Source organism: Drosophila yakuba, chromosome 2R, assembly GCF_016746365.2.
Source record: "Drosophila yakuba strain Tai18E2 chromosome 2R, Prin_Dyak_Tai18E2_2.1, whole genome shotgun sequence".
NCBI classification, from domain to species: Eukaryota; Metazoa; Arthropoda; class Insecta; order Diptera; family Drosophilidae; genus Drosophila; species Drosophila yakuba.
In genome coordinates, this window is record NC_052528.2 from 21,580,494 (window position 1) to 21,607,820 (window position 27,327).

The window sequence follows — 27,327 nt, forward strand, 5'->3', positions numbered from 1 at the left end:
ATATCCAAGCTCCTGAGACCAGGTAGTTTGGGTACAGGGCAAAACCCTGTTGGTGGTTTTTCTAAGGGGTCCATTTCGTGTCCTGGGTTTTGCTATTACCTAAGCCGGCGATCGGCGACCGGAGATCTTCGATCGTGGTTTTTTCCAGCGGAAGTTCGCGATCTGCATTAATCGGGTATTTTTGCTGGCCGCGGCAGGCAGGCAGATAATTATATCCGGAAATTTGACTTTTCGCTCGTATTTTTCTGGATTTTCGGAGCTGCGAACGGCATTCGCCTGCGCTTTTCCCGGTACGTGTGTGTGGGAATTCACTAATTAGGCATAATGAAACCTTTTCGTGGAGTTCCCCTCGGTTAGGGTTGTGGATTTGCATGCTTTACGATGGTTGGCAACTGATGATTATATAAGAGCGGAATGATTTCTATGGGCAAGCGTCTAAACATTTTGGCTTGTTTCCTGGGAAACTCCTGCAACCCCAAAGTATCTAAAAACGGAAATTCCCTCGCACAGAACATTTGATTGGGTAAATATGCAATCAGATAAAACTTATAATCAATTTGTACAACCTTACATCTAAATGAATTTACACCCGACCTTTGTTGATTTGTCAGAATTTGGCCATTGCGATAGCTTTGAATTTTTGTATTAATATATATAACTTTCTTCCATTTTCTTATAGTTTGTAAACATAAAATCTGGTCTAAAATAAAACTTAAGCTGTAAACAATACATTTCAGAGAAGTTTACTAAACATTCGACTTGGAATTGCACAACAAAATCTTTATCCAACCAAATTAAATTTTCAAAAAATTCTTTCATATTATAAACAAAATGTATCATTACTCTGTCAAACTTCGTCATTTTAGTATACTAATATCTATATATGTATATATGTATCTTATCTTATAATTTGCCGTCGATCCAAAGATATTGTCAATCCCCTTTTTGAATCAACAAGTAAAATATTTCAAAAATTGCCGACAATTCCCCTCGTATTGCCCGTCCCCGCATCCCTGCGCATATTTCCCAGGCATTTTCCCAAATCAGGAGAGAAAACCCAAAGAATAACCCAAGAGAAAAATCCAGAGCGCAGAGTCAAGGCTCTCTTCCATTTAGCTTTGTATTTGTATTTGCGTTTTGCAGCCGCCGCTGCCGCTCAAGAATATCGAAATCCCCCGCCGCCTGACGTCATACCTGCTGATGCCACCGCAGCTTCCGCCATTGAGTGCGAGTGAGATGGCCACACAAGCGAGCGAGCGGGACGACGATAGAGCGGCAGCAGCGAATGGCCGTCGAGCAGCCGCAAAATGTCAATTTGAGCAATGGCCGGAAGGATCCTGCGTCAGTTGCGTTCCGTCAGTGCGTGCGAGCAGATCACCGATCCACACAAAACGCGGGCGTGAAAAAAGTATCCACGAAGTTCTAAAGTTTCAAAATAAGAATATATAGATATCAAAAGTTCTAACTCAAGAAGTGCGCTACATAGCCCAGCAAGATCACCAAATGATGAGCGCTCGCTCGGTGTCGCCCAAAGTGCTGCTGGACATTAGCTACAAGCCCACGCTGCCCAACATCATGGAGCTGCAGAACAATGTGATCAAGCTGATCCAGGTGGAGCAGCAGGCCTACATGCAGTCCGGCTACCAGCTGCAGCATCAGCAGCAGCAGCACCTCCATTCCCACCAGCAGCACCACCAGCAGCACCAACAGCCACAGCAGCAGCAACATCCCCAGTACGCCCCATTGCCCTCGGAGTACGCCGCCTATGGCATTACCGAACTGGAGGACACCGACTACAACATACCCAGCAACGAGGTCCTGAGCACCAGCAGCAACCAGAGTGCCCAGAGCGCCAGCCTGGAGCTGAACAACAACAACACCAGCAGCAACAACACCAGCTCGGGCAACAATCCGAATGGCTTCGATGGCCAGGCCAGCAGCGGATCCTCCTGGAACGAGCACGGCAAGAGGGCCAGGAGCAGTGGCGACTACGATTGCCAAACCGGGGGATCACTGGCCATGCAACCCGAGCACAAGAAGCTAATCCACCAGCAACAGCAACAGCAGCAGCAGCACCAGCAACACATCTATGTGGATTACTTGCCCACCACCGTGGATGAGGTGGCCTCGGCTCAGTCCTGTCCTGGAGTCCAGAGCACCTGCACCTCCCCGCAATCCCACTTCGATTTCCCCGACGAGGAGCTGCCCGAGCACAAGACCCAGGTCTTCCTGCCGCTCTACAGCAACCAGCAGCAGTCGCAGCAGCAACAGTCCCACCAGCAAAACCACGCCCAGATGCACTTCCAGAACGCCTACCGACAGAGTTTCGAGGGCTACGAGCCGGCCAACTCCCTGAACGGCAGTGCCTATTCCAGCTCGGATCGGGATGACATGGAGTACGCCCGCCACAACGGCTTGAGTTCGGTGAGCGATCTCAACGGCGGAGTCATGTCGCCCGCCTGCTTGGCGGATGACGGCAGTGCCGGCAGTTTGCTGGACGGATCGGATGCCGGCGGAAAGGCATTCCGCAAACCACGTCGCCGGCTGAAGCGGAAGCCCAGCAAGACGGAGGAAACGGACGAGTTCAGCAACCAGCGGGTCATGGCCAATGTGCGGGAGCGCCAGCGCACCCAGAGCCTCAACGACGCATTCAAGTCCCTGCAGCAGATCATACCCACGCTGCCCAGCGACAAACTCAGCAAGATCCAGACCCTAAAGCTGGCCACAAGGTAAGAAATCTATCGATGACATCGTGCTCTTCTTAAACACACTTAAAAGCATGCAAAGATAGATTATTAATCGAACTTGTTTACTCAACTTGCAGATACATCGACTTCCTGTGCCGCATGCTCAGCTCGAGTGATATATCCCTGCTGAAGGCCTTGGAGGCCCAGGGATCGCCCTCGGCCTACGGATCAGCCAGTTCCCTGCTGAGTGCCGCCGCCAATGGAGCCGAGGCGGATCTGAAGTGCCTGCGCAAGGCCAATGGAGCACCCATCATCCCGCCCGAGAAGCTGAGTTATCTGTTTGGGGTGTGGCGCATGGAGGGCGATGCCCAGCACCAGAAGGCATAGCGGCGGATCAGGACACCATAGCTAATCCTGTCCAGGAAGGGGCTTCCAGCAGCAACTATCGTGTGAATTCCAGAGCCTAGGCGCTCTCACTCTTCAATTCTCTGTCACGCTTTCCATATATACGTGTCGACTAGATGATTAGATGTCTAAGCCTAAAACCTACTATTAATGCCTATTTAATGTCATAGTCTAAACTAAACTAAATTAATTGTAAAAAGCCAACGGGCCAACAAGCCAAGAAACAAAGAAAAGCCATGAACAAAACCAGACGCCATTTTGCCTTTTATTTCATCTCATCTCATTTCAACTCGCTTCACTCCGCTGTGCTTTTCGATTGGAGGGGCCCACTAAATTGGGCGCGAAAATGTCTTCGCTGGGGGGGTCGGTCCCCTCGAGATCTGGACTTTTGTCTTTTGGAGCGCAGACAATCGCAGCGACGTCGACATACTTAGAGCGTAACGTCATTCCGCCAACGGACGGACTTTATGTATCTGCGAGATACGCACACACACAATGCATCCTCTAGATACGCGCTGTTCATGGGAAGAAGCGAACAGACACAGATACAGATACAGACACAGAAACACCCGGGCCGCGATGGAGCAACACATCCACATCCGGTTGATTTATGTTCGAAAACATAAAAACTGTTTACAAAGTATACCAGGGCAGCGGAATATATAGTTGAGCAAAGTATTTATGTCGCCAAAATGCGTGCTTAAAATGCTCATAATTAGCTCAGTCAGATAATTTAGTCGCCGTCTTTTGGATGCCTGCAAGTGGAACTGGAACTGGACTCCTCCTCATCAAAGGCCTGAAATCGCCAAGATCGCTCTCGTTCACAGTTGTTGACTTAATTGCTTTTTAAATGACAGCTCTCGGTGCTCGGAAAGTGCTCTCCGCTCCATATACATTGTACACTGCTTATTTCGGATTCGGATATTCTTAAAGATGCAAACACATTGCTATCTGTAGATACAAATTTAGATTTCTGTTTAGATCTGTTTAAATTGGCATATCGCATCCATGTTGACAGGTTGTCGTTCGTGGGGTTGGGGTGTGCTCATTTGAAAAGTGTTAGAACTTATTAGGGGAACGTATTCTAAAGTTTATCATGCATAATGAGACATTCAACTTGAAAGAGAATTTGGAGATAGGAAAACTAGGGATTTGATCCACTTAACGCTGTCTTGTACTTCACACATCGGCAAATGTTGTTGATTTATTTCCATGCCAATCGAATTGCTCTGTACCACAAAAATTTTAATTATTCTCGGAAACTTTCTGCTTAAGATTACAAGTTTATTCATTACACTAAATATTATATATGTACAAATATATTATGTATAGTTACTATTTATACAATCTAAACATTCTTTTTATAGAATTCAACAGAAAAGAATTAGGTGCCCCATACGTTATTGTTTTTTATGGCTATGTTCATTTGTTAAGGTTCGTAGTAGTTGTTATTATAAAAATGAAATGAAATGCATTCTACAGTTCAGCATTAAAATATCATTTAACAACATTCCTAAATACGAGAATACCTAGGTATAATCGAGAGGATCAGTATGTTTTTCTAACGCTTGTTTGTCCAAATAATCTATTAATCAAGAGAATTGCTCGCTGGCCGCCCAGCTCAATAAACCCGAATCACCATTTTATATTCCTGGCAATGGTCATATAACAAACGCCGAATTTCCAAAGAATTTCCGCATCTAATTAAGGCGGAAAACTATACACAAATGAAAGAGAAATCATGAGACTCATGAGAGAGGGAGACACAGAGAGGGTTTCAAGAACAATTGATTTATACGAGTATTGGTTGCCAGAACGCCCATTTTTGAATGTCTGATGAATGAATCCGAATGGCGGAGGCCGAAATAAATGGTAGATTCCACAACTTCTGAGCTGGCGGCGCCTATTTCCCTTCGAGAGTCAGCGAGGGCAGGAAAAATAGTGGCAAAGGACATGGACACGCATCCTGGCAATTGTTTTCATTTCATTTACGCGTCGCTCGACTCGAGTCGCTCGCCCACACATATGTTGGGAAAATAATCGAAAAACGGTTTGTCCCCTGGCATGAGGTCCTTTTTGCTGCGCAGCTAGATTTGCAGTCCCTAGGCGCATAGCACATGCCATTGATTACCATGTGTGGGAATTAGCCTTGCGAAAAAATAAGTTAGTTAAAATCACACATAAAGAAGCAATGTCCCTTGTTTCTTGGTCCTTGGTTGTTGGTCCCTGAGCCATGGTCCTGACAGAGAGAGCTCACTCGTCCTGCGGCGATTCTTCCACCCTCTGCACGTTCTAAATTTAGCTGCTGGATTTATGACCCCTGTCATTTGAGCCGCTCTTCCAGTACTTCTTAAAAAACCCCTGGAATTACATGCAGTCGAAAAGGAAGAGGAGTCCAATGAGTCCAAGGAGTCGAAGAGAGGGGCGTTGACAGTTTTGTGTCTCCCAATTTTAGGTAGCTGTGTATCCCAACTCACTTCAGTTCCCTACTTGGATCCTCGAGGTGGTTCCCTCCATATATGATCCCTACTTCTTCCTTTTGGGGGGCTGAACAAAAACAATGTTCTGTGGAAACTCTACTCTGTAATTGCAGTTACTGGAACTAATACTTTAATAAAGCCGAATTCCCCTACTTTTTGGTTGTGTTTGTAGTCCTATGACATGGGGACAATATTTTTGAAGCAGGGTGCAAGTGCATTAGGCGTAAAAATATTGACACACGATTTGGTTCAATGAAATACAAAGCAATAGATAAAAACAAATCGTATTTGGAACTTCATATCTGAAAATAAAGTTTTTGCTAAAAATTACTTGTAACAATTAATCAAATTGTGAATATATACAAGGCTACTTTTAGCATTCCACCGAATGCCTTGCAAAATTGAGAAATGTGATCAACCCGCTTCTAGCCGCGAATTCTCATACCCATTCGAGATCCCCTAGCCATTCCCAGCAGACGAGCAGATGACCGTGTCCGTGTCCATGTTAAAGTCAAAACGGTGTGTCCAAAAATTATACGAAGCGTTTCCGATTTCAAAGTAAAACCAGACAGACAGACGAGAGGAAAGGAGGAAAACGAAACGGAAGCGCTTGCCGGCCACTTGGAGATCCCAGTGCATTGTTGTGACCCATTCGCAGACTCATTTGTGCCCCGCTGATTGATTGCCAGTGGGAAGCTGGCAGCCCCAGTCCTTTAACCATGGGCGTAGAATTGGCATTTCAGAGGGGCCACAGAAATTAACTCACAAACTTCATCTATTCGAAGATATAAGGAATGTATTTTCTGCAGATAGTACTATGAGTATTAGCTAGTCGGCTTTAAAACTGTTTACTTTGAATGGCTCCTTTGGCTTATTGCTCAACCCTTTTTGCCACACCCATGCCCGCTTTCCCCTGACCCATCGCAGCACCCCCATTGCTGGGGAAAACATCTGGTTCACGCAACAATTACACCAACAACCAAGATATGCAAACTGCTCAACGGCTCAAGTAATTAAAATCATCGATCTGCGCGCCTTCTTTCGTTGAGGTGATGCCTGCATTTTCGAGTGCATTTGGCCAATCAATCAGCGATCAAAGTTCATAGATGCCCACGGGGTAGTGGATCTTAGGGGGAGCGGAACGGGAGCGGGGGCCAGCGCTGACTAATGGCCACCGATGATGAAGTCGGCCGATCTGTCCATCAGCAACAATAACAAAAAGCCCAGCTAATGTACTGAATGTGCATCTACGAGATACATTTTAATGTGTACGTAAATGTTTGTTTATGGCCCAGCTGTGTGTGTGCGTGGAAGTTCATAAAAAGACAAGTGAATAAAATTTGAAGATCGCCAGGTTCGACTGAGAGTTACCCCTTACAACTCGTATATGTAAGTTCAATACATTTGCCAAGCGGCAAAGTCCCTGTCCCTACTCATTATTAAATAGGGAAATATATACTAAAAAATGTTCTTAATAATTTTATTTTAAAATAAAAATGCATACCATATATGCCAGACACATTTCAGTAGCTATTACAGGGTATTCGACTGGAAGTAATTGCCTGGAGGCGTCAAAAAAGGGGTAGCACAAAACCGATCGCTACTACGGACATCTCGCTCACTCATCCGCCCCGTTGCCATCCCGGAATGGATCCAATTCCGGACGGAGTGATGGAGGGACGGACGGTCTGTGCCTCGCATCGGTCGCATAAATATTTTGCTTTTATATTTTTTCAGCCGAAGATGCGCACAGCACATAAAAAGCAACTTGCGCACAGACACACACACCCGACTGTATGTAGTTGTCCATAAACAAAAAACAATCCATAAAAAAGCCCAACAACGACGGCGGTCTACATCCAAAAAGGAACATCCCGAGCAACAACAATAAGAACAAGAACAACAAAGGCTGAGGGGAAAACCGAAGCCAAACTTTTGTTTATTTACATAAAAACATTTTAGTGACTTGGCCCGCAGGCAAGAACCGTTGACTCCCCCCACCCCCGCCACGAGTCCCTAAAACATTCAGGAAGTAAGTGAAACGCTTTCCCAACTGCCGAGGAAAATCGAGAAAATCGCGATCAAAGATCAAAACGTTGTGTGTCCCAGATCAATGTGGTCGGATTCAAAGGGAAAATTGTTTAGAAAATCCCTTCCAAGATGAGAAACTGCTTTCAAAGTTGTAAACGTATTTCAGAAATGTCATTTTATAGCCGATTATGAGCTGTACCTGAAAAGTATATCAAATGTTTCCAGCGTTTCCATCTCCAACAAAGATTTCCTACTAAAACTCACCAGATACTTACTAATGTGCAGCGAGGGAAAATGCTCAGCGCCACAAAGGCGTAACAAAGGAGTGAGGATGGAAAATCAAAAGATTAAAAATGGTGAATTCCTTGTTCTGGGAACCCGATCATCTCTGATGTAAACGCTTGACACTTTGCGCCAAGATCCTGCCACCCCCCCGCGCTCCCCCCTTTGGCCAACCGCAGACGGCAGAAGGCAACATCTGGCGAAAGGGAAAGATTAATTTCTGACAGCGCGGGAGCGTCCCCAACGGCGGCCATACACATAGGCGTATAGATGGCGGCGGAACACACGAAATTCCAATAGCAAGGGATAAAGTCGACCACGGACATACCCTGTAGGTAAACCTATGAGGAAGAACTAACTTAAGAAACTCAAATATCTCATCACGCGCTATTTGAACTATGTATGTATGTATAGGCTTAGAAAATAATATATAAATTTCCAAAACCTTTCCCTCTAACAGAAATCAACTTTATATGTGTAGAACTTTATATCATTATATTTCCCTAAATCATAATAGGATGAAAACCTTTCCAGTATACCCGCAATAAATGGTTGGGTGGCGAAAAATGATGCATGCCACCGCTGATGGATACGAACATCGATGTCGATGCTGGAACGAGAGTTTTCCACGCCGCGCTTTTCACGGCCGCATCCATCAAATCCGCAGAGCGCGGCGTAACACAATACGCCATATAGAGTCGGATGAGAAAGTATCTGCTGGATTTGGCGTTGGTCGCAGTCGAAGGAGGCGACAGTGCGTCTCTAGAACTAATCATTAGACCCATAAAATATCGCCTTGAAATTGAATTCTTCTTTTCGGGGACTTGGTCGCACCGTCGAGGGATTGCTTCTTGGGTTCCTCTTTAGTACTTCATTATGGACGCCCTAACGATGTTGTTTTAATGATCTCAAAAAGACTCGACACAAATCCACTTGACAAAATCCACAAGCGCAGGCAGCAGTTCCCTTCTTCCCTTCTCAAGTACCGCACTGCGAAGGGGGAAGGGCGAAGGGCAAGCCCCCGAAGGGTAAAATATATTCGAAGCTATATATATAAAAAAAAAAAAAGGCAAAGTATATATAAACTGCACAAATGTGCGGCTGCCTTTTTTGCACAGACAACACTTTATGTCTGCCGGAGGAATATGTGTGAAAAAGACCATCGAATGTCGGGCATATCTTTGGAGCCTTGCGATTGGTATCATGGGGCAACGAGCTGTTGATTGGCGGGAACTATAAAAATTGTTAGGGCTTCGAGAGCCATGTAATGCCATTTGAAACATTCTGTTGACAGATATGAATTATGCCTCACAGGTAGCTTTAAATGCTATGAAATTATGGTCTCGACGAAGGACAAGGCAAGTTTGTAAAGAACTTAAAGCTATGCCTTAGTCTATAACCACTAATCAATTTCTCTGGCAGTTCGAAATATTGCTATACTTACAGTGATTCATTTTTAATTCATTAGGTCGAAGTTCATACAATTATAGCCTTAGGAGTGCTTTGAGTTCGTATTAGCGCTATTAACAACAACTAGAATCTTGTAAACTGAGCTCAACTTTATAGTAATATGATTATACGATATGAAAGCTTGTTCTATATCCATGTATCCACTACAGCTTTAAGTGGACTAGAACTTATGAAATCATTAGGTCGATTAAAGTTTCTAAACTTATTTTGATAGTGCCTTGCAAGTATTTTGAGCTGCCATTCCACTGCAAACCCTAACCACCGCCAACCCAAAAGTGTTTGGCAACACCCAATTGACCCAGTTGCAATGATCCAAACTGCTTAGCAATAGCACTGCGGATCTATCTTACCCAGTCCCACGGACTGTTTATAACAATTAAGCCCAGTCATGACTACCGATCTCAGCTAAAGAAATGAGCATGCAAAATTATATTTAATAAACGGTTGCGATGCACTTGTCTCGCAGTTTTGCAGCGGAAAGGGGCAAGAGTTTGGTGTAGGGGTAACGCATCGATTGCGCGCACAAAAGTACATGTATGTACTTTGAAAGTACACGTGAAGAATACATTTTACATTACAATCCCCCAAGTTGTAGTTATTATCAGTAATGAAGTTTTAATTAGCGCACTAGAATCGGAAATCTGAATAAATTAGCTTTGCTTTAGTCAGTGATTGTCGTAGTTATACCATGCACCATATGAGTAAATATTAAAAACAAAAGGTTTTTATAATGCAAATTGATCATTAAACCATGGGAGCTCTTTTTAGCTGAAGACCTACTTATGTGTATGATTTCTCGCAGTGCACTTATGCATAGAAAGAAATGCGAGGGAAAGAATCGCACAGCAGAAGCCGAGGGCAACAGCCACAGAAGAGAGTACGAATACGAGACACGTGTTTTGAATTAAATGTGCGCTCCACTCCGCGCGACCTTCCCCTGCGGCCCCCCAAATGCACCAACCCTGCCACTCCCCCCCTGCGGAACCCCAACACTGCATTATGGCCACATTCTTGACGCTCCGTGGTTGTTGACATGTTAATGGCCACAAAGGAAACTCGCTTAAGAGGCACGGCAATTGAAACAATACACATGTTGCATGCGGCATAATCACGTGCAAACACAGCAGAATCGCAACCGACAATTTCAGCCGGCCAACACCAGCAACAACAACAATAACAACAACAGGCACAGCACCTTGTTAACTTGGCTCAGCTGCAGAGCTTCGACCCGAAGCTTGGCTTTTTGTGTCAGTGTGTATCTGTGTTCGCGACGGCGACCTGTTGCCACCGACGTCGACGTCGGCGTCGGCAGAGAGACGGCAACAACGGATTCAGAGGCAGTTAGCTTTTGGGCCCAGTTGCTGAACGAAGCTGTTGGCCGAAAGACGTCGCCGGCTTAAACTCCGACTAAGCGTCCATCAAACTGCACACACTACAAGTAAAATTCTAAGCAAAAATCGGTAAAAAAAAAAAAAACATCCTAGAAAGTGATTAAATGATAAATAAAATGCATTGAAACAGTGAAACTTATATAAGTTATACAGTATAGCTCTTTGGGAAGCGTATATAAACAATCTTCAAGTCGATATTGTTTGTCAAATGTGAAATAGAATCAATATAATACCATGAAAAGGTCTCCAGAAAGTGTTTGTAATGAACTAACCTTAAATACACTGACTTACATAAAAAAAAACTATTTCTTAAAAGCTTGAAACTCTTCAAATATTTTAAATAAATATACGTATGAAAAACGACCTTCGAGACCAAGATTATTTCGATTCTGACTGTGCGTGCAATGTATCCACCAAGTTAATAGAGTGAACAACAATTTCAGCCGCAATTTGATCGCATCCCACATCTCATCTCGAATCTCGAATCTCTTAATCCCCATCCTCTGAAAAGTCCGACTTTGAGATGTGGGGACCCACAAAAGGCAAAGCAATTTAACAAAAGAAAGGAGAAGAAGATTTCAGTGAAAGTGATGAAGCGTCGCCAACATCCGCATCTCTTAATGATCTCTGCCGATCTTATGTGTTCATCTATATGTGTGCCACCTAAAAGTACAACAAAAACAAAGGAAACCACAATGCTGTAGTAGCAACACTAAATGTTTGCATGAGCAAAATGTTGTAAAAAAATAATTTACAACACGAGGACTGAAACTTAAGTTTTGAGTCAGCCGCAGGCTGAGTAAAAGCCATGTTTATGCATTGGCAAATTAGCGAACAAGCCGAAAGGGAAATGGGCTAAACATATTTTAATGAATTATTGTTTGACACAAGAGCTATTAGCCTAACAACTCGAAAACAATTTTAAGGGGGTTTCTATTGAAGCCAATTAGCTGAGCTTATGTTTGGCTAATGGTCATGGAATTTATATTAGCATAGTTTTTCTTTAAACTAAAAATTCCAACGCGACGATAAATTCTTAAAATTGCATTTACTTCCACTATGTGTAACCTCTTTTGAAGCAAACAAATGCGCATTTCCCATTTAAATCTATCCTCCAAGCCGAGACTAACTTCCTCAACGCACTAAACTCACTTTAATAGCCTCTTCCATTAACTGAGTTTACCATACATTAACGCCTTTATGAGCCACCTGTAGCCCAACTCCTCAACTCAACTTGGCTTTTGCCATTCGTCGCGCATAAACAACCGCATCAGACCCCAAAACTCACCTTGGGACCACGGACCACGAATGGCTGAACTCAAAAACGTCGCAGCATCATTTGTGTCGAGCTGCGTCAAAAAAGGCAATTTTTCTCCATCTTTTCTGCTGGTGTCACCTGTGCACTACAATTGCGAATTCCCCACATCGTTATCTCAGCTTTTTCTCTGATTTTTCTTAGCTTTTTCGCCTTTTCGCCTTTTCTCTTTTTGTCTTTTGTCTGCCCCTTCCGAGTGCTGCATGTCGCCTAATTACCCATCATTTCGCTGCGAAAGTGCACTGAGAAAAATAGCCAATAGCTAAGAAACTTAGTAAAATGCACACGTATTTCATATGAGATAAGTGCGATAGTTGTATACAAACACGTAAAGCAATTAGGAACAGTTCCCATGTGGGACTAAAGCTCCAGGGTTCTCAAAAACATATAAATAGTTTTCGTTTTCCTGAGTGTTTTTAAAATTACAATCGTATAATACTAAAGTAGCATATATTAAGTGAGATTTTTATGGATATCTTGCTATACCTTGCAAACGTATTATCCATAAAAGACATTCAACATGCAATTAAATTCTTTAATCTCTTTTTCTATGTGCAACCGCCCAGAAATCTCAATAAAAAACCAACTAAGCGGCGCAGTTAATTGAAGACCAAACCGAGCTCGGCTGCTGTAGATGTGCTGTGGAGTCCGAAATCAATAAAATGTGCACCGCTGGCGTGGTTGATGGTGGTGCTGGGGCCACTACAGGTGGTGCTGATGGTGCGGATAATGGTGGTGCTGCGCACGCCCCAAGTTCGACGGCCTTGAACCCACCACAGGTAAATAACATACATCTACTCATCTACTCGCACGATTGTGGTCAACATGTATAGTACATATTTTTGGGGCTTTGTTGTTCCATGGGTGGATCCCCCTGCTCCACTCCACCGCTGCCAAACTGAACCTTATCTGACAATAAAATAAAACTCACGTTGCCATCAGAAACAAACAGCTACGAAAACCGCTGAAAGCCAAAACCAGTTTACTTTTGGCCCGCTGATTTAACCGGGACTAGTTCTGGGTCTCGAGTATTATGCGATCGGTCATCTGTTCAGATAAAGCTCATAATCAGGTTTTATATAAAAGATTATTGCAGCCCAAACTATGTCTTTGGGTGAAGTTGGTCAGAAACCATTTGAAAGTCAAGATCAGGGTGAGTTCAAATGCTTGTTAATGGAGGTTATTAAAATAAACGGGGATTGGGGAGGGAAGTTAAGAGATCTAGTTTTAAAGCACGCTAATTGTGGTTTACCTCAGGTATACATCTTAAAAAGTTTACAGTGTATAGGATAGGCATGAGAATCTGAATCTGAGATAAGTCAGGAGACGAGAATCCTCTTGAATTATAGGAACAAGATGAGCTAACTTGGAAAACCCCTATTGAAATCGAATCTTTTCGTTTATACATGTTAAAAAATTCAATATTACATTAGTTCTGCGAAGCAACTGTCACTTGAATACAAAATAAATAAAACCCAAAAATAAACAGATAGCCAGCGGAACCATTCAAGCGCCAAGGGTCAAAAGAGTTGAGCAAAGATTTGAATAACATGATGACGGGCAGCGACGATACTCCATTGGTGGAGGAGGGCGGTCTGAAAGCCACGCAGCATCGACTGACCATTTGGCACAAGGTAATCGCATGATTATATAGAACGTACTATATAGCACTACATACTATAATTAGGTTGTGTTCTTTGTGCTGGGAGTCATCTCGGCGCTGACCATATGCGTTCTGGTCAGATTGTCAAACCGATTGGCCTCCGATGCCGAGAAGAAGGCCTTGCTGCACTTCCGAGAACTTTCATCCGGCCGGAATGGTCACCGCTTTGGCCACTAGATCTTGTTTATCCATATTACCACTATATATATTTTCTGTTTGTTTGCTTTTCACTATTTTGTTTTGTTTTGTTTTGTTTTTTGGTTTGTTTGTAAATTGCTTAAATAAAGTGCTAATTGATTGATGCGGAATAGGTTATGGAACTGCGGTGGCTAGAGTGCAAATTAAACAACAAGCAATTAGCTGAAGATCAGGAAAAGCTTTGAATAAACTTCATCTGGAGGTGTCAAGCTAAGGGGTTATTCTATTTGCTATCTAAGACCCGTATCGCCTGTGATTGCTTACTCGGCGTATGAGTGATGCAGTCGGTGTTCTGCTCCTGTCAATTCGCATTATTCACATATTCATCTTATTGCTAGCTAGAAAGTATACTTAATTTATGATTTTTAGGTCTCCATTTCCATTGATGATCCCACAAACCTCAAGCCACCTGTCAAATCCAACTTCCGGCGTTATCTGCAGTGGATGACAGCACCTGTCATGACGGCCATTTCTGGTCTGATCCTCTACTACCAAGGACCGTGGTACGGACTGGCCTCCCTATATGCCACCTTGATATTCACACTACTGGTGCGTCCAGGATGGCGCTGGTTCTACATTGCAGCAGTTACCACTCCCAGAGATACGGTGTAAGTTACAAGGATTAGAGGCTCAGTTTTGTAGTTTTAAATACATTATTCCTTCAGTGCACTTTTCGCCTACATCCGTGTGCTCCTCTTCGTTAAGCGCCAGGAGCGGAAGAATCTGAACATCGGAGACATCTTCGAGGCGAATGTGGCCCGGCAGCCGGATAAGCTGGCCATAGTCAGCGAGTCCCAGCAGTGGACCTTCCGGCAGCTGAACGAGCACTCGAACCGAGTCGCCAACGTGTTCCACAGCCACGGCTACAAAAAGGGCGACGTGGTGGGTCTGCTGCTCGAAAATCGCGCTGAATTCGTGGCCACCTGGCTTGGTCTATCCAAGATCGGCGTGATCACGCCCCTGATCAACACGAATCTCCGGGGAGCCTCACTGCAGCACAGCATTACGGTGGGTCAGTGCACGGCGCTCATTTACGGCGCCAGTTTTCGATCGGCCGTGATGGATATAGCCAAGGATCTGCCTGCGCACGTGGGACTGTATCAGTTCAACGACGAGTCCAACCAGGAGGTGGTGGCTTCCGAGGGCCTCAGCCAGGGATTGGCACAGCAGTTGAACGGCCTTCTGGAGACCGCGGCCAAGGATAAGGTGGCCGCCGGTGCTTCTCGGGCGGATCATCACGACAAGTTGGTCTACATCTACACCTCGGGCACCACGGGCTTGCCCAAGGCAGCCGTCATCACGCATTCTCGGTAAGATCTCATACTATCTGCAGAAGGTTCCTCCTGTAAAAGGATTCCTTGGCTTTCAGGTACTTCTTCATAGCTGCGGGCATTCACTACACGCTTGGCTTCAAGGATCAGGATGTGTTCTACACACCCTTACCCTTGTATCACACCGCTGGCGGAGTGATGAGCATGGGTCAGGCCCTGCTCTTCGGTTCCACCGTGGTCATAAGGAAGAAATTCAGCGCCTCTGGATACTTTTCGGACTGCGCCCGCTTCCAATGCACGGTAATTACCTATTAGGTCATCCAATATGTTGTATTAATGTTCAATTTTGTAATGCCAGGTGGGACAGTACATAGGGGAGATGGCGCGCTATATCCTGGCCACGCCATCGGCCCCTCACGATCGGAGCCACCAAGTGCGCATGGTGTTTGGAAATGGATTGCGTCCGCAGATTTGGCCGCAGTTCGTGGAGCGTTTCGGGATACGAAAAGTGGGCGAGTTCTATGGAGCCACTGAGGGCAATGCCAACATCATGAACAATGACAGCACAGTGGGAGCCATTGGATTTATATCCCGTATACTGCCGCAGATCTATCCAATATCGATCATAAAAGCAGATCCACATACGGGAGAACCCTTGAGGAACAGCAAAGGACTATGCGAGAGATGTGGAGTGGATGAGCCAGGCGTGTTTGTTGGAAAGATTGTGAGGGGTAATCCCTGCCGGGAGTTCCTCGGCTATGTTGACCAGAAGGCCTCCTCCAAGAAGGTGGTCCACGATGTCTTCTCCAAGGGCGACATGGCCTTCATTTCGGGCGATCTGCTGGTGGCCGATGAGCGGGGCTATCTGTACTTCAGGGATCGCACCGGCGACACCTTCCGCTGGAAGGGTGAGAATGTGTCCACCAGCGAGGTGGAGGCGCAGCTGAGCAATCTGGCTGGCTACAAGGATGTCATTGTGTACGGAGTAAGCATACCCAACACTGAGGGTAGAGCAGGAATGGCCGCCATCTACGATCCCACGCGAGAGGTTAAGGTCACCGAACTCGGCGAGGCACTTGCCAAATCCCTGCCCAACTACGCGAGGCCGCAGTTCCTCAGATTCCTGCGCAGAATCGACCTGACGGGCACCTTCAAGCTGCGCAAGGTGGAGCTGCAGCAGCAGGGCTTCAATCCGGCGATTGTCGAGGATGAACTCTTCTACGCACAGCCGGATGGTGTGTATGCTCCACTCACACCAGCCGTATACGAAAGGATAGTTAGAAACGAGCTCCGCTTCTAGGAGCACCGGACTTCGTTCTTGGAAAGAAGAAAAGTCAAGACTGTGCCTTGTATGTTGGTAATGAGGATTTCCTTTGGATTCAGCCTGAGCCCCAACTAGTTTTAATTGTGGTAGTTTCTTATTGTCACGACAATAATAACTTTAAACATGGAAATTTACTGTTGAAAGAACCTTTCCGCGGGTAAATTATTATTTTGTAACTATTTCCCCCTCTTGCAATTCCAATATAGCGTCGCATCGTATTGTATACATTTTATAGGTAATAAATATTATGCCAATTATACAATTTCTTGGTCAATTTCTAGTCTTTCATATTTTTTAAATCGGTATTGGCTTTCATTAGTTTTGTAAAATAGTTTATTGTGCTATCATTAAATAATTTTAAAAAATGAAACTTACAATTGAAAGAGCATCATTAGCCACTTTTTGTTGGAGTGGTTAGAAAATCTAATATCCCGGATTCCATAAACAATCAAATCGGAATTGTTTTAGCTACGATTTCACTTTTCAATAGAACCTAGTTTACTTCCATACCTTGAATAACTGATACCTTCAGCTTAAGTGGAACCAGATTCGCATGGGAAAGGATTTGGAAACGGGGTCATAGAAAATACTTTCAGCAGTCTTTGGAACGATATCCGCTCAATCCTTCGGCGGCACATCCTTGTTCAGCTCGGCCCGCTTCCTCTGCTCCATGCGCTCCTCTACCTGGTCCAACCGTTCGCTCATAGCATCCAGGGAGCTCAGGAGTCCCGCCTGGATTTCACCGTACCGCTTCATGGCCAAAACCAGGCTCTCCTCGATGAGTTCACTCTGCTGGGCGTACTCCCCGTTGTTCTCGGTGATGCCCTTTAGCTGCTCCAGGCACTCGGCGGGAATGCTGCGGAAGTACTCCGCACCCAGGGCCGGTTCCAGCTGCTTAATCCTCTCCAGCTGCTCGGCCTGGGTGTGCAGTTCGGGAGCCACGGCGTGCAGGTAGACCTCCTTGGAGCGCACCTGCTGGTGCTCCTCGAGGAAGTTAGGGTCCAGGTACTTCTCCAGCTCGTCGGATCTCTTCACGCACTGCTGCAGTGCAGCACTTCCTGTGGTTGCTTCGCCCAGGAGGGCATGTGCCGAGCACAGGGCGTCGACCACGCCCTCGCTCACCTCAGAATCCTGCCCGGGTCCCAGGACTCGCGTCAGGGCATCGATGCGCTTCTCCAGAATGTCCAGTGCCTCCATTTTTCGCTTAATTTCTCTTTATTTTGTTCGGTGCGATGGGAATGATGTCAGTCTGCAAAACAATCGATGTCCAACGAAGAGGTGGCAACGCCAGCAGGGCTGCATTGCGAAAGGGCGAGTGCACTTGCTACGCAAGGTTCTTGTACTTGCTAAGCTGACCGATTTAACCCTTATGGGGAATATAAAATATATTATTATATTATAGTAGCAATAAATTTAACTATAATTTGGTGCCTTTATATCAATAAAAAAATACACTTTTAAAATTCCATTGCTATTTACTTAGTTTCTTATAAACGTAAACTTTACAATACAAAAATCTCAGTTTCTGATCTAACAAATTACAGCTTAAAATTCTCGAGGGACAATCGCTCCGCATCCTTGTTGATCTGCGCCAAACTGTCCTCCGAGATAATTCGCACCGTATCAACCTCTGGGTCATCTCCTCCAGAATCATCCAGCACGCACAACAGACCATCGTTCTCGATGTACGGGAAGAAGAACTCGGGCTTGTCCCAGCTCTCCTTCTCGCCGATCCCATAGTGCGACTCTTGTGCCATGTGCTCCATGAGCAACTCCTCCTCGTCGAAGTGCAGGTCACAGGTCACGCAGCGCAACAGGCACATTTGTCGGCGCAAATAGTTGACCACCTTGACGCGTTGATAGAAGTTGAGAGAGCTGGTGGCCTTTTCAAAATCCAAGCGATGGACATCGTGCATGTGTTCCTTGAGAAGGGTAAAGTTGTCGCCGAGATGGTGGCAATACAGGCACTTAATGGAGCTCGGCTCACCATCTGTCGCCCAATCCGACCAGTCCGAATCGTGTTCGGCATCCGAATCCGGGCGGGCAAAGTGCTTGTCGAAGTCCACGCTACCAGTTTCAGGATCTGCGATTGTGGATACGGATGCGGTTTCCCGTCTTCGTTTTTGATGGTGCTGTTTCCGGGGCGTTGGCGCTGTAGGTCCGCCATTGTAGTTGATAAGAAAGTACTTGTCGTACTCCCTCCTGTTCGGATTGATCCGCTTGTGGCCCTTCTTGCGCATGTGTTCCTTGAGCGTAGGCCGATCCCTGAAGATCTTCTCGCAATAGAGACACATCAACCGATTCAGGTTCTCCTCCAGGTGATCCAGCAGCTCGTCCACGTACACAAGCTTCTCGGGCTTGCCCACCAACAGAAAGTGCTTGTCAAACAGGTGGTCCAAGTAGTCAGCCCTCAATCCCTTGATTATGGTCCTGCAGAAAAGGCACTCCTTGGAGAAGTTGCGGTCGGTTAGCTCGAACTGATGTCGCTCCAGAGCTTCACTTAGGCGCTTTTCTTTTAACTTTCGTCGCAGTTCGTAGTCTTGGGGCAGAATATCACAAAGGAGGTAGTACTTTTCGTTCTTGGCGTACTTGCCATCAGGCAGTTGATCCAAGAACATTGTTGTGCAATATTGCTCGAATTCATGGGCTGCAAATGGGAAAAATGATTAACAAGACACGGTAGAGTAAGTGATTTTCCCACTCTGAAACTCCTTTTCCCAGTACTGGAGGTAGTCCTCCAGAAGCGCTATGTCCTCCACATCGGCGATGACCAGTCGGTGCTCCAGATACAGGTGCGCCAGGCAGTCGTCTTTGTCGTTTGGAAATATGTAAACCTTGTCGCACTTGAGACACTTGATGGCCGTGTTGTTGGAGGGCTTGAGTTGCGAACTGCAAATGATCTGCTCCGGCGAGGAATCCTCTCCTGAAACAGCCACCGCGTGCTCCATTTGTTTACGTTTCCCTGCTGCTCCAAGAATGAGTGTGACCGCAGGTGCTTAGCTAAAAAATACTGTTTGCTGGATAAGCTCAATTATGTAGTACACTGGAAACAATTGACAACCAGCATTTGTACTTAATGCAATGTAATAAATTTATAAATAAACAAATTATACACTAAGAATTAAACAAATATGTATTCAGTACGTACATACAGATGAATTGAGATAAGTTTAGTTTTGCCTTATTCGTAACTTAAAATTCTAAAACTTACAAATACATTATCCATTGAGTTTTCAACAAACTAGGATGAATCATAGGAAGCATCATCCGATATGACTTATTTTTTGATTCTCTGTGATTCAATTCCTATGCTATTACTTTAGTTTAGTTAATTCCATGTTCCATGTATTAGTAATACTGTTAATTGTTTTTTTTTTTTTTTTGATTGGGGTTGACGAACTTAATATAAACGCAATGTAGCCGGTTACAGTTTTCAGATAGTTGCGTATATAAGGCGCTGATAGTTGGATGGGGACTCACAGTTGGAATCCGCAACTGTTCGCAAAAGGTCCTCACAGACTGTAATCCATCGAAAATGGCCGACAAGAAGAATCTCCTCCTGCTGTTCGAGCATCCCACGGAGCCCGTCTTCATGGACAAGGGCGGCAACGGCACCTTGTTCGATGTGCCCGCCTCCTACGTGACCGAGCGCTACAGCAAGATGTGCAGAAACGTCCAGCGGCGCGTTAGCGGTGGGTTCGAGAAGTGCGTCCTGGTCAAGGAGATCGAGATCCCAGATCTCAGCTGCCCCATGAGACTGGGCCGTTCGGAGCAGTTCTCGCACTTCCTGAAGTCCCACCGCCAGATGGCCAGCTCTTTGATCGATGTCTTCATCAAAATGCCCACCGTAGATGAACTGCAGAGCGTGGCGGTGTACGCCAGAGATCGTGTCAATCCGGTGCTCTTCAACTACGCCTTGTCGGTGGCCATGCTCCATCGTCCGGACACCAAGGACCTGGGTCTGCCCACCTTCGCGGAGATCTTCCCAGATCACTTCATCGACTCGCAGATGATTCGCAATATGCGCGAGGAGTCCTTTGTGGTGGAGCAGACCGCTGCCCGCCTGCCCGTCGTTAATTCGGTCAAGTATACCGCCTCTGACTTCGACGTGGAGCACCGGCTGTGGTACTTCCGCGAGGACTTGGGCGTCAACCTGCACCACTGGCACTGGCATCTGGTCTATCCCATAGATGCCCCCGACCGCAGCATCGTGGACAAGGACCGCCGTGGCGAGCTGTTCTACTACATGCACCAGCAGATCGTTGCCCGCTACAATGCCGAGCGGCTGAGCAACCACATGGCCCGGGTGCAGCCGTTCAACAACCTAGACGAGCCCATTGCCGAGGGCTACTTCCCCAAGATGGACTCCATGGTGGCCAGCAGGGCGTATCCTCCGCGCTTCGACAACACCCGGCTGAGCGACGTAGATCGCCCCAACAACCAGTTGAGAGTGGGAATCGACGACATGAAGCGATGGCGCGAGCGCATCTACGAGGCCATCCACCAGGGCTACGTTTTTGATGTGAGTGCAGCTCTAGCTCTCTGAATGCCGGAATATATACATATAGTTGGTTCGTTGTAGGATAACAATGAAAAGATTGCCCTGGATGACGTGAAGGGGATCGACATCCTGGGCAACATCATAGAGGCCTCCGCATTGACGCCCAACAGTACTCTGGTAAGCGATTTAGTTGCATAGACACATAGCATAATGGTAATCTCTTGAGCAACAAATTCCTAAATTTCATCTCATCTGCAGTACGGCGACTTGCACAACAAGGGGCACATGCTGATTGCGTACTCCCACGACCCAATCAACAAGCACCTGGAGTATGCGGGCGTGATGGGCGACTCCTCCACCGCGATGCGCGATCCGATCTTCTACAAGTGGCACGCCTTCATAGACAACATTTTCCAGGAGCACAAGCGTCAGCTTACCCCCTATGAGAAGAAGGACCTAAGCTTTCCGGACGTGCGCGTCCAGAGTATTGAAGTGGAGAGCCAGGGTAAGATCAACAGGCTGACCACATTCTGGCAGGAGTCCGATGTGGACATGTCCCGCGGCCTTGATTTCGTGCCGCGCGGCCACGTCCTCGCTCGGTTCACCCATCTGCAGCACCACCCATTCAGCTACACCATCAAGGTGGAGAACTCCAGCGAGGCCACGCAGTATGGATACGTGCGCATCTTCATTGCGCCCAAGATGGATGATCGTAACAATCCCATGCCGCTGGAGGAGCAGCGTCTGATGATGGTGGAGATGGACAAGTTCGTTGTTACCATGCCACCCGGAAGCCAAACTATTACCCGGAACTCCACGGAGTCGAGTGTCACCATTCCGTTTGAGCGCACCTTCCGGAACCTGGACCAGCTGGAGGAGCTGGAGAATTTCATGTGCGGCTGCGGCTGGCCCCAGCACATGTTGATTCCGAAAGGTCGGGCCGAGGGTCTGAGTTTCGAGCTCTTCGTCATGGTTTCCAACTACGAAGACGATAAGGTAAGGTGTCCTTAAAGTATACTGCTGCTGCCTCCTGATCCCAACCCTCTTAACTCCTGCAGGTGGAACAGAAGGCAGCGGATTGTGCCTGCAGCATTGCCGCTTCCTACTGCGGACTGCGCGATCGCCTCTATCCGGACCGCAAGTCCATGGGCTATCCCTTCGATCGCAGCATCCGCCGGGGTTCTGAGATGTTGGATAGGTTCCTTACGCCCAACATGCGCGCCGTCGAGGTCATCATTACCCATGAGTCCCGTACCGAAAAGCTTCCCGAGTTGCCGGCCCGCTCCTGATTTCGAGATGCATCATATTTTCGTATCAAATGACAGCAGTTCAAAGCTTTAAAAATATGTCCAATAACGGTCTAATTTATAAATAAAAATACCAAGCAAAATAATAAATACCATCAAGCGAGAATACCAGTTCATCGTAGGCACTTTCAGCGAACGGTCACACTGTGCAGCGGTTGGGGGCGGAATTGAATTTATTTGCAAACAAAAATCGAAACACGGGAGCACGACGTTAGCGTAAGTGTTACGGCGATCGATTCGGCTGCTAGCCAATTGAAATCTCATCGATATTGCACACAGATGCCCCGCACACACCCTCACGCACACACGCACCGTCCGAGAGCAGAATTCGAGACCAGAATCTCAATTTATCAATTTAGCAACTTAGCAGATTGACAATACAAATTGAGACTCGTCTGCACTTGGGTACAAAGTTCAGTCCGAGTGCATTGGCCTGTGCATGTGTGTGTGCGCTCGGGTGCGCGGGCGCGTCTGTGTGTGTGCAGTACGCAAATGAGCAAACGAGCAAAAGAAAAATCCAAAACCACCAATCATTTTTCAGTCTGTGTCCAAAGCGCCTGTGTGAAAGTATTCTGATTCGCCTGCCGTGAAAGTGTTTTCCGCAATTTTCCGCATCCGCATCCCCACATTCGCATCACAATGGCTGCGCACTTTTTCCGCACTGCATTTTACGCAACGGCGGCCAGAAAATCGATGAGTCTGCCCTTCGCCGGCCGGACAGCCGCAACTCTAGCCGTGGGCCTATCATTCGGTGGTAAATCCCTGCCTCTCCTCCCTGCATCTCTCTCCGACTTATTTATAATTTTTGCATTGACCACCCTCCTCCCCGCCGCCACACTTGCAACGCTCGCGAATAGCACAAAATAGCCGGGCAGCCGTGCCGTACGAGAATGCCTACGCGGACAGCTTCTTCGGGGGCTGCCAGACGCAGGGATTGCTCCAGCGGGTTCCCCACACCGGACACATCCAGCCCCCGCTGATCCGGAACTTCTCGAGCCTGCAGACGGGCCACCAGCAGCAGCAGCCGGCTCCAAATGTAAGCATATTCCTTCGATCTGGTTCTCCATCGATTCTGGTGCCGTGGATTCCAGCGATTAGATTTCCATTAGGATGCACTCCAAATTCTGATTCTCAAAATTTATCTCTTCAGTTGTGGCATGCCTACTCCTATGATTAATCTACATTTTGGTTTTTTTATTGTGTTTCACACTCTAACTTATTGCGAACTTTGGTCGTATGGCTCAGATACCCTCAGAATACGCTCTATCTTCACATTTAGACATTAATACTTGTGTTACTCTGACAATTCTTAAGCAGTACTATCTGCACTACTACAGTACTATCTCCAGTAATACTAAAAATATGTATTTTACAGAAGGACTACTTATCGATAAGATAGGCCTGAGCTGCGTTAGATTAAAAATAATTGTCAATGACGCGTTAAAATAGTTTTAAAGCTTACATGACTAATAATTCTATGAGATGTAAAGTGAAATTATGACCGTGTTCTCTCAGAATGCCAATCAAGTTAGCAAGATTAGTACCAGAGTCAAGTCAAAGATGAACTTTAATACGCAGGCTATACGCTTATGAGCTGTGGAATAACGTGTATTGAACATCTGTTGATCTATGGTTGAACCTTAAATTACCTTGATTTCGCTTCTTCATTGTAACCACTTTATAGTTTGTGACTTTAGAAATTAGCATGCTTGAGTAATCTGCATTCTCTGCACTTTGTACCCGGCAAATGATTTCGGGCTCCTATCTCTCCTAACCTCTCCTCCTCTTCAATGGTGATTTGTACAGATAAGCTTTGCCTACCTTATATATATTTATAAACCTATTTACATAGTTTAATCGTTGTTTTGCAGTGGCCTGCAATTAGTGAGGGCTCATTAACCGCCTGAACCAACCAGACAATCACCGACTGCACGTGATGTCATCGATGGTCCGTTCTATTGAACTACTGCCCTTATCCTGGATCTTTTGGATCTACTTTTGAATCTACCCTCGCATTCAGCAAGCTCAATTGAGCTGGGGCACAGCTTTTTCCACGATTCAAATCATAATGGCGCCCCAATGCCAAGCTTTCGCTCGATCCGCCAAATGTTCGTGTTCTGTGTTTATTTTTAGGCGGCGAGCTGATCAAATACCTAGAACCTAAAGTGTGTGCAAGGGTATTTTGGCTATATAGATATTTATGAAATCATTCTATAACAAGTTATTATAAGATATTTTTAGCTATCAAGATATTAGTGCATTAATTCAAGAAGACCCCTTTCTAGTTCCATTTCACGTGGTATCTTCTAGTCGAGACTAAGAGTTTACCTTTCGCAAAGGGGACGTAGGCTTCCAGTGCCGCAATGTAATTTAAACCACTGCCGCAAAGAGTAGAAAAAAGCATATTCCTGCATATACACACACATCAGCAGACAACTATTTTCCATGGGGACTGTAAGCTCGCCTCAATTCCGCTCAACTATCCATGATCGTTCTACTGGATCGCTGGGCTATATGCTATATAATGTGGATCAGTCAGTAGGTAAAAGTCGTTGCACCTGCTTAGTTTTATCTTCAATATGGACTTCCTAATTGAAATAGCATTACTAGTCATATTGGCAATTATACTGCTGAAGATCTATCATCGCGCGAAACGTGTGAGTGGCCATGCAACTCAAGGGGTCAAGTTCAAAGTGTCAAGCTAAAGTGAAAGTCTTCTCCAGGAACTATTCGATTAAGCCAAGCTTTGTCTAAATTATGTGTGCAAAAACGGTTAGGTCACAATCATTTTCACTAATCTAAATTGCAACTGCTTATCGTTTGACTTTGCGGGGCTATCTTCGAACTCAGAATGCTATCAGTCGGCTTAGCCTTGCTGAAATACGGGAAAAGAACCCAAAACCTTTGCACTACCTTCATTTGGTCACTTGCCTTCGTGGTTGCTACAAGCAACTTTTGATAACTTGCTACTGAAACGGTATGCATATATTCTGGGATTAAAGCAGAGTTACATATATTCAAGGGATTATCATCTAATTTCCCTATAAAACGCAGTGTTTGAGAATTCGAGAAGTGAACGGAGCAATTGAATATCAATCGCGGTAACATAATTCCATAAAACAACTAAATGCACACACACCTGTACCAATCTTATCAGAAACAGCTGTTGATTATAGCGTGCTGAGCGAGTTTCAAGGTCAGCAGCTGTTGCCGAGGATAAATCAGAGCCGTATCACATAATGGCTATCCCCCTAATTTGCATGGATTGTGGTGGCCCCGTTAATCCGCAGCCAGCCAGACTCTATCCGATCAGACCATATTAACCACTTAAGCTTTCCTATCTTATCAGAAAACTGCCCAGTTAGTGACTGGACCTATCCAAACGTTCGTTCGCAGTGCGATTAGTTCATGGAATAGTACAGGGTTAGACGCTTGGTCGCTTATTTGAAGAGCGGGGAGAATTGAAATCGTATGCATATTTGCCTAGCTATTGAAATTTAAAGGTATTCGTTGCACTTGAAGTTGTTTGTTGTTCCTAAAGTTTCATTTTACCCACCAAAACCACTAACCATCTCGCATCAGCTGTGCGCAAACATGACTAATAGCCCGTTTCTCCCCCACTCAGAGCGCCATGGCCCCGTCGAACAATCGCCGGTACTTATCCTCGCAGGATATTACCAAGAACATGACCCTGTACACCAGCACCAAGACTCAAGTCGAGGTGGACCCCAAGACGCTGGCCTTCAAGAAGCCAACTGGCAACCCCCTGTGTCTCATGATGGCCTGGCTGATGGCCAAGCAGAAGCATCTGAAGAAGTACGCCCAGATCTACACTGAGATGGGATTCGACGTGGTGGTGGTGCACATTACGCCATGGCAGTTGCTCTGGCCGGTCAAGGGAACCCAGGTAATAGCCACAATTCTGATACATTGGCGGCCAAAGGAAGTAGCGCCTATACCAATGAATCAAAGTAATGGGCTGCTTTTAAACATACCTTCCAAGATGAGTCATTCAATCACTAATGCATCTATTCCCTGCTGACCAGGTAGTGGCCGCCGAGACCATACGATTCCTGGAGAACAACAAGTCGTATGAGCCCATCGTTATGCATGGCTTTTCCGTGGGCGCCTACCAACTGGGCGAGATCATGCTGCAGATGTCGCGCGACATGGATCGCTATGGCAGCATCCTGGACCGTTTCGTGTGCCAGATTTGGGACAGCGCGGCCGACATCACCGAGATCCCGATAGGCGTGCCAAAGTCGATTTTCCCGAGGAACGAGCGCATGCAGAGCGCCCTGCGCAACTATACGCTGTACCACATGAAGACATTCCACAACCAGGCCACCATCCACTATATGCGCTCCAGCCAGATGTTCCACTCCACTCTGGTCAAGGCACCGGCGCTGTTCTTTGTGTCCGACAACGATCCCATCGGCCCGCCATCCTCCAACCACGCCGTGCGCGAGGACTGGGAGCGTGCGAACATCAAGGTTACGTTCAAGTGCTGGGAGCGTTCCCAGCACGCTGCTCACTACATACGGCATCGCGAGGAGTATCTGCAGACGCTCTTCCAGCATCTGGAGGCCTGCGGCGTTTTGGAGGCCATTGGCGTGCCGAAGCGTGCCAAGTTGTAGGTGTCTCTAGCGAGGAACGGCTGATGAGTTCAGTGATATACATTTATTCAAGAATCAACGCGATTATGATTTTACCCTAGTTGTTAAGACCTAAAGATTAACGAGAAATGTAAAACCAATGTCCTCTTTGAATGATTATGATCTGTGTGTCTTTCGCGAGGCAGAATCTTCAAAAGCCCGCACGGGAAATTCCTAGGCTAAGCTTAAAGTCGTATTTTATCAACTGTGAGAAAAATGCACTACGCCTATATTGTTATATTTTGAGATCGCTGCAAAACGGCTAAATAAAGTAATTTAAATGATAAAAAAAAAAAACATGGAAGGAGTTCTTTTTTTAATTATGTATAGCAAGCTAGCTAAACAAG

At 46.0% G+C, this 27,327-nt stretch overlaps 6 protein-coding genes across 10 annotated transcripts; 4 read left to right on the forward strand and 2 right to left on the reverse strand.

The window, feature by feature from the left end:
* Positions 1-1,340: 1,340 nt before the first annotated feature.
* Positions 1,341-3,343, forward strand: LOC6531755 (protein twist). Its single transcript, XM_002092509.4, has 2 exons — positions 1,341-2,729; positions 2,825-3,343. Exons 1-2 carry the CDS (start codon positions 1,504-1,506, stop codon positions 3,072-3,074), a joined length of 1,476 nt encoding a protein of 491 aa, XP_002092545.1. The 5' UTR covers positions 1,341-1,503; the 3' UTR covers positions 3,075-3,343.
* Positions 3,344-10,708: 7,365 nt separating this feature from the next.
* Positions 10,709-16,663, forward strand: LOC6531756 (long-chain fatty acid transport protein 1). 4 transcript variants are annotated; one of them, XM_015196065.2, is made up of 6 exons: positions 10,709-10,815; positions 12,628-12,840; positions 14,292-14,530; positions 14,588-15,232; positions 15,292-15,493; positions 15,552-16,663. In XM_015196065.2, exons 2-6 carry the CDS (start codon positions 12,724-12,726, stop codon positions 16,491-16,493), a joined length of 2,145 nt encoding a protein of 714 aa, XP_015051551.1. In that variant the 5' UTR covers positions 10,709-10,815; positions 12,628-12,723; the 3' UTR covers positions 16,494-16,663. The 4 variants fall into 4 exon arrangements, with proteins under 4 accessions (XP_015051551.1, XP_002092546.2, XP_015051550.1 ...); XM_002092510.4 differs by having other exon boundaries at positions 10,710-10,793; XM_015196066.3 differs by lacking the exons at positions 10,709-10,815; positions 12,628-12,840 and adding an exon at positions 13,479-13,695.
* Positions 16,664-16,832: 169 nt separating this feature from the next.
* On the reverse strand, positions 16,833-17,794 carry LOC6531757. Its single transcript, XM_002092511.3, has one exon. It carries the CDS (start codon positions 17,712-17,714, stop codon positions 17,136-17,138), a length of 579 nt encoding a protein of 192 aa, XP_002092547.1. The 5' UTR covers positions 17,715-17,794; the 3' UTR covers positions 16,833-17,135.
* Positions 17,795-17,972: 178 nt separating this feature from the next.
* LOC6531758 (zinc finger protein 277) lies at positions 17,973-19,513 on the reverse strand. Its single transcript, XM_002092512.4, has 2 exons — positions 19,219-19,513; positions 17,973-19,164 (listed from the first exon to the last, which is right to left on the reverse strand). The coding sequence occupies exons 1-2, from the start codon at positions 19,463-19,465 to the stop codon at positions 18,056-18,058; spliced, it is 1,356 nt and encodes a 451-aa protein (XP_002092548.1). The 5' UTR covers positions 19,466-19,513; the 3' UTR covers positions 17,973-18,055.
* Positions 19,514-19,618: 105 nt separating this feature from the next.
* On the forward strand, positions 19,619-22,385 carry LOC6531759 (phenoloxidase 3). Its single transcript, XM_002092513.4, has 4 exons — positions 19,619-21,039; positions 21,100-21,195; positions 21,277-22,014; positions 22,077-22,385. The coding sequence occupies exons 1-4, from the start codon at positions 20,053-20,055 to the stop codon at positions 22,305-22,307; spliced, it is 2,052 nt and encodes a 683-aa protein (XP_002092549.1). The 5' UTR covers positions 19,619-20,052; the 3' UTR covers positions 22,308-22,385.
* A 48-nt stretch (positions 22,386-22,433) lies between these two features.
* LOC6531760 lies at positions 22,434-27,277 on the forward strand. 2 transcript variants are annotated; one of them, XM_002092514.3, is made up of 5 exons: positions 22,434-22,541; positions 22,867-23,079; positions 23,183-23,361; positions 25,951-26,232; positions 26,372-27,277. In XM_002092514.3, the coding sequence occupies exons 2-5, from the start codon at positions 22,965-22,967 to the stop codon at positions 26,960-26,962; spliced, it is 1,167 nt and encodes a 388-aa protein (XP_002092550.1). In that variant the 5' UTR covers positions 22,434-22,541; positions 22,867-22,964; the 3' UTR covers positions 26,963-27,277. The 2 variants fall into 2 exon arrangements, with proteins under 2 accessions (XP_002092550.1, XP_015051553.1); XM_015196067.3 differs by lacking the exons at positions 22,434-22,541; positions 22,867-23,079; positions 23,183-23,361 and adding an exon at positions 24,838-24,982.
* The last annotated feature ends 50 nt before the right edge of the window (positions 27,278-27,327 follow it).

Bases quoted from the DNA above. Each gene is read 5' to 3' on its own strand.
- LOC6531755 (XM_002092509.4), top strand. From the start codon at position 1,504: ATGATGAGCGCTCGCTCGGTGTCGCCCAAAGTGCTGCTGGACATTAGC. The intron at 2,730-2,824 runs GTAAGAAATCTA...CTCAACTTGCAG, and splicing joins ACCCTAAAGCTGGCCACAAG to ATACATCGACTTCCTGTGCC.
- LOC6531756 (XM_015196065.2), top strand. From the start codon at position 12,724: ATGTGCACCGCTGGCGTGGTTGATGGTGGTGCTGGGGCCACTACAGGT. The intron at 12,841-14,291 runs GTAAATAACATA...TATGATTTTTAG, and splicing joins CGGCCTTGAACCCACCACAG to GTCTCCATTTCCATTGATGA. The intron at 15,494-15,551 runs GTAATTACCTAT...TTGTAATGCCAG, and splicing joins GCGCCCGCTTCCAATGCACG to GTGGGACAGTACATAGGGGA.
- LOC6531757 (XM_002092511.3), bottom strand. From the start codon at position 17,714: ATGGAGGCACTGGACATTCTGGAGAAGCGCATCGATGCCCTGACGCGA.
- LOC6531758 (XM_002092512.4), bottom strand. From the start codon at position 19,465: ATGGAGCACGCGGTGGCTGTTTCAGGAGAGGATTCCTCGCCGGAGCAG. The intron at 19,165-19,218 runs GTGGGAAAATCA...TCCCATTTGCAG, and splicing joins CTGGGAAAAGGAGTTTCAGA to CCCATGAATTCGAGCAATAT.
- LOC6531759 (XM_002092513.4), top strand. From the start codon at position 20,053: ATGGCCGACAAGAAGAATCTCCTCCTGCTGTTCGAGCATCCCACGGAG. The intron at 21,040-21,099 runs GTGAGTGCAGCT...GGTTCGTTGTAG, and splicing joins ACCAGGGCTACGTTTTTGAT to GATAACAATGAAAAGATTGC. The intron at 21,196-21,276 runs GTAAGCGATTTA...TCTCATCTGCAG, and splicing joins TGACGCCCAACAGTACTCTG to TACGGCGACTTGCACAACAA.
- LOC6531760 (XM_002092514.3), top strand. From the start codon at position 22,965: ATGGCTGCGCACTTTTTCCGCACTGCATTTTACGCAACGGCGGCCAGA. The intron at 23,080-23,182 runs GTAAATCCCTGC...GCTCGCGAATAG, and splicing joins CGTGGGCCTATCATTCGGTG to CACAAAATAGCCGGGCAGCC. The intron at 23,362-25,950 runs GTAAGCATATTC...TCCCCCACTCAG, and splicing joins AGCAGCAGCCGGCTCCAAAT to AGCGCCATGGCCCCGTCGAA.